The 14,093-nt window shown below is 39.3% G+C and overlaps 1 protein-coding gene across 4 annotated transcripts in view; it reads left to right on the top strand.

Annotated features, from left to right (window-relative positions):
• Nucleotides 1–14,093, top strand: part of aopep (aminopeptidase O (putative)) — a 255,885-nt gene that overhangs the window by 231,376 nt on the left and 10,416 nt on the right. For 3 of the 4 annotated variants that reach the window (XM_051929668.1, XM_051929667.1, XM_028805344.2), the window contains exon 16: nt 7,225–7,375. In XM_051929668.1, coding sequence (XP_051785628.1) covers nt 7,225–7,365 — 141 coding nt within the window. In that variant the 3' untranslated portion in view covers nt 7,366–7,375. Of the gene's footprint in view, nt 1–7,224; nt 7,376–14,093 lie in introns of those variants that run through there. The other variant, XR_007935394.1, reaches the window with a different exon arrangement.

Genomic DNA, 14,093 nt, shown 5'->3' with positions numbered 1-14,093 from the left:
GATACGGATGCTCCTCTAAAAAAATGCTGAAAGACTACCTTCACATTGCTCCCTTCCTAGCAGCTGGTTTGTCCGGCGGTGCTTCACATACTTAAAAGCCAAACAGCCCTATTGATTTTTGTTTGCTTTTTTCTTTCTCTCTCTCTCTGACATTCTCTGCTCCTGATGCGCACTCCTTTGAAGAGGAAGATACGTTTGCATTCTTTTAATTGTGAGACGGAACTGTCATCTCTGTCTTGTCATGGAGCACAGTTTAAACTTTTGAAAAAGAGACAAATATTTGTTTGCAGTGTTTGAATAAAGTTCCTGTCTCTCTACAACCTCCTGTGTTTCTGTGCAAATCTGTGACCCAAGCGTGACAATATAAAAATAACCATATAAACATAAGGTTTCTACTTCGTGGATTTTCACCTTTCGCGGGGGGTTCTGGAACGCAACCCCCGCGATCGAGGAGGGATTACTGTAAATACTTGATTAGCTTAATCTCAACTGGAACTGGCAAGTATTTGAAAGTAGATTCCATGATAGGAATAACATGATAAGATTCAGCTTAACAGACACGTATTACTTACTAAGATAAATAATAATAATTTGTGATGTACATAAATGACAATACAATTTACAACATTAAAATATAATTACAAAGATAAATGTTTACCCCAAATAGTCATGGTTCTGAAGATCCCATCGATCCACTTGTAGCACCTTTGCTGTGGACTGAGGTGTAGCAACAAGTGGCTGAGATACAAGAATGGCTGTTGGTGATGGCAGATGCTCTGCACCTCGGCGAGTACATGGATGTGGCGCTGGATGATTTACACTGGTGGGTTCACACATGATTTCTCGGTCTGGAGAAGAAGTTGTGGATTGCCTGAAAGGGTGAGATTAACAAGGGGAATGGATACCATGGGCTGAATACCAAAACTACTAGTGACGCCCATTCTATACCCCGGTGCATGACATTTTTAAAAGTATGGTAGGAGCAGTGGTTTTTAGCACCTATCATATGACCATGAAGTCCTAATTTGTTCAATGGAGGCTCTGGAGGTGGGGAATCTGTAACGAGTCTGTAGTTTTTTTTTTTTGTCTGTCTGTTTCTGTAACACTGTCCTGCTGGTGAGGTGTTGCAAGTTAAGAAGTCTGAAATGTTCCAATGGAAATAGTCAATAATATGAAGGGTATGGAACTCAGCTGGGAATCTCTCTTGTAAAATAATGAATACAGTGAAAGAGTGCAGGGTAAGTTAAAGGAAGAAGAGTAGGAGACGTGTATCATAGCCTTGATGATCTTTTTGTTACCTAGGACATCCTGCTATAGCTGTGTTTATCCAAAATTACCAAAGTCACTTTGTAGGATGATTCAAGCAACAGTGTGATACGTGTTCAAATAATTCCACAGACCAAATATGTTTGTTTTGAATTGTTTTAGTAAAATTTCAAAGCAAAACAGTTCACACAAATATAAAGAAAAGTTCTTGTTTAAGAAAAATTCTGTTTAAGGCTTATACGGTATATCTTGTTTCATTTGTCTATGTTTGGTCATACAGTTACATTTGAGGCATGCTAAGTACGTTAAACACGTAAGAACAGTCAGAAAACTGTATGACATCTCCTATTTGCAACATATCTAAATAGTCCATGCTAGCAGTAAGACTAACTGGCTTAATTAACACTCTGTTTAACAGATACAGTGGTGTGAAAAACTATTTGCCCCTTCCTGATTTCTTATTCTTTTGCATGTTTGTCACACAAAATGTTTCTGATCATCAAACACATTTAACCATTAGTCAAATATAACACAAGTAAACACAAAATGCAGTTTGTAAATGGTGGTTTTTAATATTTAGGGAGAAAAAAAAATCCAAACCTACATGGCCCTGTGTGAAAAAGTAATTGCCCCCTGAACCTAATAACTGGTTGGGCCACCCTTAGCAGCAATAACTGCAATCAAGCGTTTGCGATAACTTGCAATGAGTCTATTACAGCGCTCTGGAGGAATTTTGGCCCACTCATCTTTGCAAAATTGTTGTAATTCAGCTTTATTTGAGGGTTTTCTAGCATGAACCGCCTTTTTAAGGTCATGCCATAGCATCTCAATTGGATTCAGGTCAGGACTTTGACTAGGCCACTCCAAAGTCTTCATTTTGTTTTTCTTCAGCCATTCAGAGGTGGATTTGCTGGTGTGTTTTGGGTCATTGTCCTGTTGCAGCACCCAAGATCGCTTCAGCTTGAGTTGACGAACAGATGGCCGGACATTCTCCTTCAGGATTTTTTGGTAGACAGTAGAATTCATGGTTCCATCTATCACAGTAAGCCTTCCAGGTCCTGAAGCAGCAAAACAACCCCAGACCATCACACTACCACCACCATATTTTACTGTTGGTATGATGTTCTTTTTCTGAAATGCTGTGTTCCTTTTACGCCAGATGTAACGGGACATTTGCCTTCCAAAAAGTTAAACTTTTGTCTCATCAGTCCACAAGGTATTTTCCCAAAAGTCTTGGCAATCATTGAGATGTTTCTTAGCAAAATTGAGACGAGCCCTAATGTTCTTTTTGCTGAACAGTGGTTTGCGTCTTGGAAATCTGCCATGCAGGCCGTTTTTGCCCAGTCTCTTTCTTGTGGTGGAGTCGTGAACACTGACCTTAATTGAGGCAAGTGAGGCCTGCAGTTCTTTAGACGTTGTCCTGGGGTCTTTTGTGACCTCTCGGATGAGTCGTCTCTGCGCTCTTGGGGTAATTTTGGTCGGCCGGCCACTCCTGGGAAGGTTCACCACTGTTCCATGTTTTTGCCATTTGTGGATAATGGCTCTCACTGTGGTTCGCTGGAGTCCAAAAGCTTTAGAAATGGCTTTATAACCTTTACCAGACTGATAGATCTCAATTACTTCTGTTCTCATTTGTTCCTGAATTTCTTTGGATCTTGGCATGATGTCTAGCTTTTGAGGTGCTTTTGGTCTACTTCTCTGTGTCAGGCAGCTCCTATTTAAGTGATTTCTTGATTGAAACAGGTGTGACAGTAATCAGGCCTGGGGGTGGCTACGGAAATTGAACTCAGGTGTGATACACCACAGTTAGGTTATTTTTTAACAAGGGGGCAATTACTTTTTCACACAGGGCCATGTAGGTTTGGATTTTTTTTCTCCCTAAATAATAAACACCATCATTTAAAAACTGCATTTTGTGTTTACTTGTGTTATATTTGACTAATGGTTAAATGTGTTTGATGATCAGAAACATTTTGTGTGACAAACATGCAAAAGAATAAGAAATCAGGAAGGGGGCAAATAGTTTTTCACACCACTGTATAGCTAAGAAGGTTTTATCTCATGTTAACTTACAGGGGGTAAAGGGTTATACCATATTCTAGGTAGCTATATGTTCAAGTATCTAGTAGAAAAACGTGCAGGGAGCAGGCAAAGCTTAAATGTGTCTGACAGTAGGCCACTCAAGCTACATTTAACCATTTGTAGAACACTCTGCCACTCAACTTATAATACATTTTTCATAAATCGAATGGACTTTCTGTAGTGTTGTGTATAGGGACTATATCCATTTAAAACAGTTTGTTGATGCCTTGGCTTTCCGTGATTTTATATCATCATTATCTTTTCTTGTTTGTGTTATACACCAGGTGTAGTGTTCATAAGTTCATTCATAGCTATTTGGATAGACCATTACAACCAGATTGTACTGCTAAAAGAAACCTATATTAGAGAGTGGTAAATGGTCTGAATAAAGAAAAGCAAAAACTCCTATTTCAGAAATATGGAGGCATCAGGTTGTTTTATGTTTTATACTTCAGACCAAAATGGTGACAGTTCAACTAGAGTTGCCACCTCACTGCTTTTCCATTCCTCAAAGAGGAATGTATGAACCATACGTGCTCTTTGAGAGTTTATTGCATACACTCGCGTTTAAATTCTCCCACGGATAAGTTGGGACTTGATTTTACCTTATAATTTCTGGTGTTTTATAATGTCAGTCATATAAGTCAAATGCAAAAAACTCACGTTATTTGGTCCAAGAGATTATGATATGTTAACGCCCACCTGAGAAGGTTACCACGGAGCACACTGCCTTTTTTTTTTTATATATATATTGTGCCTACATGACTACACAGTAATACCCAAACTATTCCAAAGCGACGTTTGCACTGTTTTGTGTTTTTTGTATCTCACCCTCATCCCTTAGCAACGATGGAGCTTTTGATCAGAAGAAAATATTAAGCTGATATTAAGTTAAACGTCGTTGAAGTGGCAAAAGACATTGGTAACTGCGCTGCTGCAACAAAATTTGATGTGTCTGAGAAACTGATGTAAGATTGGAGGAGGTAAGAAGATGAAAAAAAAATGTAAGTGTCGCATTTTGGTGCGGTTGTACAAGTCGGGGTCTGAGTTTATGATCATTTTTTCAGGTTTCAAGACCCGACTTATACGTGAGTATATACAGTAAATGTGTTTCCTACAGGGAATCTGCCCAAAGACATATTTGTAGGTTGACTAATTATTTGACTGATGCCTTTATCCTTAGACTTGCAACACTCGAGATAGAATTGGTTGAATTACTTTTTGTTTTTCCAATTGGAACACAGGCAAGTGTCAAGTGACTTGTTCATGGTCACACAGTGTCAGTAATGGGATCTGAACCCCCAAACTAAAGTCTAAAGTCTTAACCACTGTGCCATGCAGCCTGCCTAACTTACTGACTTTGGCACTGCAAGATCGACTGTTGTACTGTCCAGTGCTTGTTCCTGTGGATGTTATTTTTTAAACAGACTTTGGAACTTTTTGCTCTTTACAAAGGAAAGATGGGTTTAAAAAACAGAATAGGCACTAAAGACTTTAATCTGCAGGTTATTTTCCAATGTAAAAGTCAGAAACAACAAATAGTAAAGAAAGCAAAACTCATAGTTTTAATCTCCTTAAGGTTGGTGCCTCATCCCCAGAGAGATCCCTGACTATACAGCCAGATGTATTATGGATATTTGAGCACTTCATTATCAAGTTTGCCAGTAACACCACAGTTACAATACTGATTTTCAATAACAATGAGACTGCATATACAGGAGCAATAAGGTGGCAAATCTTTCAGCTGATGTAGCGACAACAATTTAACACTGACTGTCACCCAAAAAATCTTTGTCGACTTAGGAGACACAGAAACCGCCACATCCCAGTCACTATCAATGGAGCCACAATGGAAAGTGTAAGCTATTTCAGGTTCATCAGTTTGCAATATCTGGCGAATTGAATGGTCCACAACATTGGGTTTATACTGGAAAACTTAGGAACCTAAGGACATCAGGAATCAACAAAATGATACACTAATGGTTTGCTGCAGCATAAAAGGGGTTCTGACTTATTGCATGAATGTTCGGTACAGTAAAATTAGCATAAAATTGAGAAAAAACATTCAGAAGGTTGTGAGATCTATGCAAAAATACCACAGGAGCTGATTTGCCATCATCACCTGTCAAGATCTGTGCCAAACACAGCCAAAACAAAAAAAACTTAATAATAATAGTAATAATACATTTTATTTATATAGCGCCTTTCCCATGCTCAAGGCACTTACAGAATATAATAAAGAACGGCAGCGTATACAGTATATAGCATTGTACAAACCAGATAAATAAATAAAAGAAGATTAAGACAGTGAATTCTGGGAAAAAAAAAAAAAGAAACAGACAACATAATTGATGGTCTCGCACACACACATACAGGTTACATGAGCATCTTGACAGAGAAGTAAACTGAGAGAAGGGTAATAAAGTCAAGCAGAGCTAAAAGCCTAACTGAACAGATGAGTTTTGAGTTGTTTTTTAAAAAAATTCATGGAGTCAGCTGACCTGATTAATTTCAGTAGGTCATTCCAGAGTCTGGGCGCTATACAGCTGAAGGCCCTGTCACCCATGGAGTGTAGATTAGTGAGGGGCACAACAAGATTACCAGAATCAGAGGACCTTAGTGGGCGGGCAGGCACATAGTGATGGAGAAGGTCACTGATGTAATTTGGTGCGAGGTTATTTAAGGCTTTGTAAGTTATTAGTAGGATTTTATATTCGATTCTGTAAGACACAGGGAGCCAGTGAAGACGGAGCAGGATGGGTGTGATGTGCTCGCTGCTGCTGGTTCGAGTAAGGACTCTTGCAGCTGAGTTTTGAATAAGCTGGAGCTGTGATATAAGATTAGAAGGGGCACCTGCCAGTAGGGAATTACAATAATCGATGCGGGATGTGATAAAAGCATGGACAAGTTTCTCAGCATTAGAGAAGGAGAGGAAGGAGCGAACACGGGATATGTTACGGAGGTGAAAGTAAGAAAGTTTCTTAATGTGATTTATGTGGGAGGAATCAAAAATGACACCAAGATTTTTTACAGTAGAGGCAGGTCTGATGAGATCACCGCCAAGAAAGACTGGGAAGGAGCTCATTTTATTAAGTTGCACTTTAGTCCCAATTTGCAGGAGTTCAGTTTTATTGCAATTTAATTTTAAAGAGTTCTGCTCCATCCAGGTTTTAATTTCACTAAGGCAGGTTGTGAGCTGAGAAAGCTCTGATGAAGTTCCACTTTTAACATTGAAATAGAGTTGAGTATCATCTGCATAAAAATGATAATCCAGTCCATAGCTACGGATAATATGGCCAAGGGGAAGCATGTAAATACAGAAAAGCAGAGGACCGAAGACAGAGCCTTGAGGGACTTCTTGTATGACTGGCGCTGAGCTGGATCTGCTCTTGCCAAGACTAACAAACTCTTGCCTATCAGTCAAGCAATTATAAAGGAATCTAGTCATCCTGGGTGAAAGGTGTTCTCATCTCTAGTAGGAATTCTGTGGCCTCAAGCATAGATCAGCAAGATCAGAAACAGTAAATGGCAATGACAATCTGACCGTGCCACAAATAGAAAGAAGACACAGTCAGATGTCACTGCATGCGCTGAGCTTTTCTATGTTTATTGTCTTTTTTTTATACACTTGGTTGTACTTTAATTTTCCCTTTATATTTTATAGTAACTTTGAGAACTAAACAAAAATAAGGATTCGAATTTAATAATTAAAGTGATGGTGAAAATGCATTTACTAAAAAAAAAGAAAAGAAGGCTAGCGTCACAATGTTCTGGCTATGCAGCTTTCATTAGGTGTGAGATCATAAATTTGATTTTTATCTTGAACTTAAAAGCTTTGACCATTGTTTAAAACAGGCTGTGTTTTCTTTTTGTAAGGCCATGGGTGTCTACTTGTATGGGGAACTGATGGTCAATGAGGATGCCAGACAGCAAATGATTGCCAGAAACTGCTTTAGAGCTGTTCAAGAAGAAATGGATCCTGCTTCAAGAAGTGTTGTTGAAGAGATGATATTTTGAAAAGACTGAGGTAATAATCTGTTTGAATTTCTAAGATCAAATAACATTAATACATTATAGCCCCCCAGTATTCCAAGGATAATTTGCATAAATTGGCAATGTTAAACTCACTAGTTATAAACAGGTGGGTCTGGCAGTGAATTGGCACCCTGTCCAGGACTCTTACTGATTGCCTGAAGTTAGCCCAGCACTATCTGGGGCCCTTATTTGGATTATGCAGGTTTATTGAATATATAGATAGATGGGTCAATGTTGTTTTGTTTGGTTTTACCATTTTAAAGTGTCCTTCATTTTCATAAGTAAACAGTCACAACATGTGATAAACACAGAGACATTGCTGAGGATAACATTGTTAAGTCCGGGATCGCTATGTTAGGCAAGTGAAGGGCAGTCCTTAGGTGGTAGATTTGGGGCTGCTCAACTTGAACAAGTTTACACCTCAGTCTTCTTTAACAAGACAGCCCAGCACATTATCCCACAACATGATTTAATCCTTATCTGTCTGTTCTTGCTTTCCATTTGTTGCCAGGTATCTTCAGATCTGAGGCAAGGATGACAGTTTCCTGCCTTTCAAACGGTATTTTGTCTGCAGCATGCAGACTTCAGAGGGCCATCCTGTTTAGTTTGTTTGAGGACATTCCTTTCTTACAGCAGACATCTTAAGTGGATCCTTCTTAAACATCACACAGTCAGACACATTAGGAGATTACGAGTGCTGATTGGCTAATAAGTAGGTCTACAAACAGGTCCCGGCAACATGGCGGCACACAAACACTCCTGATGCTGTCATTTCTGGAACTTCCTAGGAATTTTATTTTCTTCAGTTTATTCGATTTTATTGTTGAATTTCTCTTTTCTCTGAATATGCCCTCAAAGTGCTTGCATATGTTTACAACTAGTGTATATTATATGAATAATAAATTATAATAACTAAGCACACAGCAAAACATAACAATTCTAATGACTGCCTTAAAAATTTTCAATAACATAAAGTCCATTACTTTTGTAACAGATATTGCCAGTCAACAACAAAGGAGAAGAAAACAAAAACTTCAGTCAACAACACTACTGGCAATAATAATAAAGCAATGGGTGGGCCACAATCAGCTACAACAGAAACAGAAGTGACACTTCTGATGACTGACATTTTTGGACTTCTTTTGCACTGCATAAGCATATTTTAAGGAAATTAGTAAATTTGAAAGTGGATTTATGGATGGGATATCTAGTGTAATCTGACAAACGTCTAAAATGGACTAAATACGTTTTAGAAATGCGCTTTTTAACTGCTGTGAGTTTTTTTTTTAAATGTCAACTGTAAAATAACAGAAAATGATCACTTGAAGCCAGCAGAGTAAACTCTAATCCCCATCCTGAAGATTTCTAAAACAGTCTGTTTAAAGTGAAATATCACAGGACTAGGTAATGGTAACATGAGTAAACAAAAAGAGCAAATCAGGACTTCTCAATGTAGTTTTAAGGAAGCAAAATATGGAGCCTCACACAGAGGTGCCAAGAGAGCAGAATGGCCGATTGTTTAACCTGCTTATAGCTTAGCAATGCAAGACAAATCATCACACATTTTTAAGTTTTTGACTGTGGAGTCATTTATAATTGAGTGGAAGTGGAAATGCCACCCATGACCTGAATCTCTTTTTTCCTCTGGATGACGCTGAACTGACTTCTGATGGTGAAAGAAAGTGGAGACGTGTTACATGTTAATTAGCCCATGCAAGTAAGAATTTCTCTGTACTCTGTACATTAGGACAATTGTGATGAGCACAGGCCTTTCAGCCCAACAATCTTATCCATCATACTCAACTAGACTCTCCAAAATATCATCAAATGGAGATGTGAAGGTCCCTGAAGTCCAGTTTTCTACCACACCACTTGGTAATTCATTCCACGTGTTTGTGAACACTTAAGAACCTATGAATAAGTAAAGCAAATGTGGATGGTTAGGTAAACCCGGAAACTGACACATATTCCAGATAAGCTGCATGAGTAATGCCTTTCATATCTTAGGCTATGTCCTGTTATCATCACACATAAGTATTATTCTGAGGCCCCACAGAGATGTCTATAAAGTGTGTGTGTGTGTGCGGGCTGCATAGCAGTTACTTTGATTTCCATGCATCAGTAAATATAGACAAACCGTCCCCATGATTTCACTTGCCTTTGGCATGACTTTATGGTAACTGTAAAAGGGCCAATGTTTCAGGGATGTTTACATCTGTGATCAGCCAAATCGTGTATTACTTTATTAGATTATGGTGACATTTCCACTCATGACCATGGAATGAGGCAGAGAAACGAGTTTAAGGGGAGAGGATGAGAAACAGGAGAAAATTCCTTAGTCAGACTGGATGAGATACTGGGACAGTTTGGCTAATCCTGCAAGCTACTATACAGTTAGGTCCATAAATATTTGGACAGAGACAACTTTTTTCTAATTTTGGTTCTGTACATCAGGGGTCCCCAACCCCCGGTCCGCGGCCCACTACCGGTCCGCAGCCGTCTGACAGCCGGGCCGTGAGAGAACTGCCGTCAACGGTGACTCACTCAGACTTTTCAGAACGCTTGGCGGGCGGGGCTTTGCAGCGGTGCAGAGAGAGGAGAGAGACCGAGGTGAGAGACTATTACAACAAAGTATTTTTATGGTCCCGACAGTTTCCCCATATGACACGAGAAATCACGTTACTACGAAGTACATTCAACAGATGCTTTCATTACAATGAAGTGACCTTGAAATGCTTGAACGAATCATCCACAGAGCAGTTAGATCTGTGGTCGCAGCTCAGTTGTGCACGTTTGCACAACGATCCCCAAACAGAAACATTGTAAAAAAATCTCTTTCTTCGAACTTTCCTCGTACTGTTTTTTTTTTTTTTTTGCTGTTTTTGTTGTCTGTGGTTTTCATTGATTCCTTTTGCTTATTGCTTGTCAACATTTGAAAAACATCTATTGGAATTTAACTCATTGTCACCCTCCTATAGAAACGGCAGACACGAAAAAACGATAGCATTGTTAATGTTTGTGATGTGCAATCTTTTGGAATGGCAAATGTAAAGCATATGTCTTTGTTATATGCAAAAAAAGAAGAAAAATCTCGGGTTGCAAATGTATGCGAACTGCTTAATAACTTTAATAATAATAGAAATGTTATGTAAATTGTGTATAAAACTGCCCGCCCTCCCCCCAACCGGTCCGTGGAAAAATTTGCATCTAATAAAGTGGTCCTTGCAGTCGAAAAGGTTGGGGAACCACTGCTGTACATTCCCACAATGAATTTTAAATGAAACAACTCAGATGCAGTTGAAGTGCAGACTTTCAGCTTTAATTCAGTGGGGTGAACAAAACGATTGCATAAAAATGTGAGGCAACTAAAGCATATTTTTGAACACAATCCCTTCATTTCAGGGGCTCAAAAGTAATTGGACAAATTAAATAACTGGAAATGTTCATTTCTAATACTTGGTTGAAAACCCTTTGCTGGCAATGACAGCCTGAATTCTGGAGCTCATGGACATCACCAGATGCTGGGTTTCCTCCTTTTTAATGCTCTGCCAGGCCTTTACTGCAGCGGCTTTCAGTTGCTGTTTGTTTGTGGGCCTTTCTGTCTGAAGTTTAGTCTTCAACAAGTGAAATGCATGCTCAATTGGGTTAAGATCAGGTGAATCACTTGGCCATTCAAGAATTTTCCACTTCTTTGCTTTAATAAACTCCTGGGTTGCTTTGGCTGTATGTTTTGGGTCATTGTCCATCCGTATCATGAAACGCTGCCCAATCAGTTTGACTGCATTTAGCTGGATTTAAGCAGACAGTATGTCTCTGAACACCTCAGAATTCATTCGGCTGCTTCTGTCCTGTGTCACATCATCAATAAACACTAGTGTCCCAGTGCCACTGGCAGCTATGCACACCCAAGCCATCACACTGCCTCCACCGTGTTTTACAGATGATGTGGTATGCTTTGGATAATGAGCTGTTCCACGCCTTCTCCTTACTTTTTTCTTGCCATCATTCTGGTAGAGGTTGATCTTGGTTTCATCTGTCCAAAGAATGTTTTTCCAAAACTGTGCTGGCTTTTTCAGATGTTCTTTAGCAAAGTCCAATCTAGCCTTTCTATTCTTGAGGCTTATGAGTGGCTTGCACCTTGTAGTGCACCCTCTGTATTTACTTTCATGCAGTCTTCTCTTTATGGTAGACATGGATATCGGTACGCCTACCCCCTGGAGAGTGTTGTTCACTTGGTTGGCTGTTGTGAAGGAGTTTCTCTTCACCATGGAAATGATTCTGTGATCATCCACCACTGTTGTCTTACGTGGACGTCCAGGTCTTTTTGCGTTGCTGAGTTCACCAGTGCTTGCTTTCTTTCTCAGGATGTACCAAACTGTAGATTTTGCCACTCGTAAAATATTGTAGCAATTTCTCGGATGGGGTTTTTTCTGTTTTCGCAGCTTAAGGATGGCTTCTTTCACCTGCATGGAGAGCTCCTTTGACCGCATGTTGTCTGTTCACAGCACAATCTTCCACATGCAAGCACCACACCTCAAATTAACTCCAGGCTTATCTGCTTATTTGATAATGACATAATGACGGACTTGCCCACACCTGCCCATGAAATAGCCTTTGAGTCAATTGTCCAATTACTTTTGAGCCCCTGAAATGAAGGGATTGTGTTAAAAAATGCTTTAGTTGCCTTACATTTTTATGCAATCGTTTTGTTCACCCCACTGAATTAAAGCTGAAAGTCTGCACTTCAACTGCATCTGAGTTGTTTCATTTAAAATTCATTGTGGTAATGTGCAGAACCAAAATTAGAAAAAAGTCTCTGTCCAAATATTTATGGACCTAACTGTAGATGAACTGAGTAGCACTGTCATTTCTTTTATAATCTTTCTTAATATTCTGACATGGACATAAAGTGTGTAGATTTTTTACACTGAAATGAATGTTGCTGTGAAATTTTCTGTTCAGATATAAATAAGAGAAGTGCCTTGCTGGCGTTGGCTGATAATCCCTATTCAGACCTAAGGTAAGCTAATGGGGTTTGTGTATGCATGTTGCTCACCTAATCGATTGGCTTTGGTATGAGCTTGTCTCCCAACACAGCATACCTTACATTTTTGTTGAATGCAGTCCCACATGCTCCGACAGCCTGGACTTTTGGCCTTGACATAACTTTACACTTGATTTGAGATATCTGACATTCAAACATTTTCCCTGGCAGACCTCATTTGCTTGTTGTTGTCAACTTAAAGGTTGTGCTATGTAACATGCAGGCCTGAACACACAGAGTATGGCGTCTTTGGAGTTGTGACAGCTTATTTTATCCCGTTGTTTACACCAAATAGCAGTGCAGCATACGTCAGACACTACTGGAAGGTTTTATTTCTGTATTGTCGTGAGAAACATGCTTAATATATTTTGCACTTGAACAATATAAAATTGGCCTTGTATTCATTTTACATTCCTAGACATGTCTATGCGACTCCTAGAGCTATGAAGGAATAAAGGCTAATGGTAACATTGGAAGTGAGCAATAATAATATTTAACTGATATTAAATATATTTAACTATATAAATAAGACATCTGGCCTGTCTGTGTACTCTCAGCCCAAAAAAAAAGGAATTCCATTAAAAACATACATACAATAATGCAACTAAACAGAAGTAAGAAATTGCCAACACACATATTTCAGTTTTGAAGAGAAAAACTTGTTATTCTCTGTTCTTTGAGCTTATCATCTTAGAGGATTATCTATATTATCCTGTTCAGTGACAGGCCACATTCGTTTGTTTATCCTGAAATTCCATACGTGAGCGGAACTATCCTCAAACAAAAATGGGTTCTTGGCAAACAGCTTAGCAAAGGTAACACTTTAACTCTGAAATCCTTCATCTCTCATTCTGTCTTTCATGGCTTTTACAACCAGCCCTTACCGTAGTTTCCTCTTCAAACAAAACACCATATAAACTCTTGAACAATCCTGGGGCAAATTGTTAGAATCCTCATATTATGAGAGCATCCTGCTCACCTATTTGCTTCTTTTAACATCTGTGTGTTTCATAGTTTCTATTCCATTGATTTACTAATAAAAAGTATTTTCAGTAATGATGTGTGGCCTGTTCAGATCTGAAGATGCACTGCTTTTCTGACACTGGGAAGATCATTCAGAAAAATCAATTGTGAAGGGAGGAAATGGTATGTTAGCAGTTTATTGTATCAGAAAATATTTTAATTTTTGTAGAGCCTTTCCCTAGGAGCCATGTGTAATGAGGCGTATTTCCCTTGATCATCCAAGCGTGGCGAATAAAGAGAGAGAGGATCCGCAGGTTTCCTTTCATGTTGTGGCTGTGTGGGTTCCTGGCATGCTGATTTGTGACTTAAGATAAAATCACATTGCCAGGGATTACCACACATCTACAGCCTTGGCGGCTGTTATGGAAACCAGGGGCACTAGCAGAAAAGAGAGGTAACAAGAGATCGATGTATGTACATGTTGGAGTGCAGAAGCTCCTGGAGCTGGCGCTTTGTGCTGCAGTGAACCTGACCTCTCTAGCAAGGTGCAGAGCTTAGCTGATTGGTGAACAGTGATTTACCTCGTCTTTGTTCACAGTGGCTAAGTTCTGCACCTGAAGAGAGGGTGAGAGTGAAAGGAGGTCCGTTCTTGTAGCAGGACAAACAAGGGTGCACTGAAATGCTTATTAACCGTCTTTTTGCA

The sequence above is a fragment of the Erpetoichthys calabaricus genome, chromosome 7, assembly GCF_900747795.2.
Source record: "Erpetoichthys calabaricus chromosome 7, fErpCal1.3, whole genome shotgun sequence".
Taxonomy (NCBI): Eukaryota; Metazoa; Chordata; class Cladistia; order Polypteriformes; family Polypteridae; genus Erpetoichthys; species Erpetoichthys calabaricus.
This window is presented reverse-complemented; position numbering and strand designations above follow the sequence as displayed.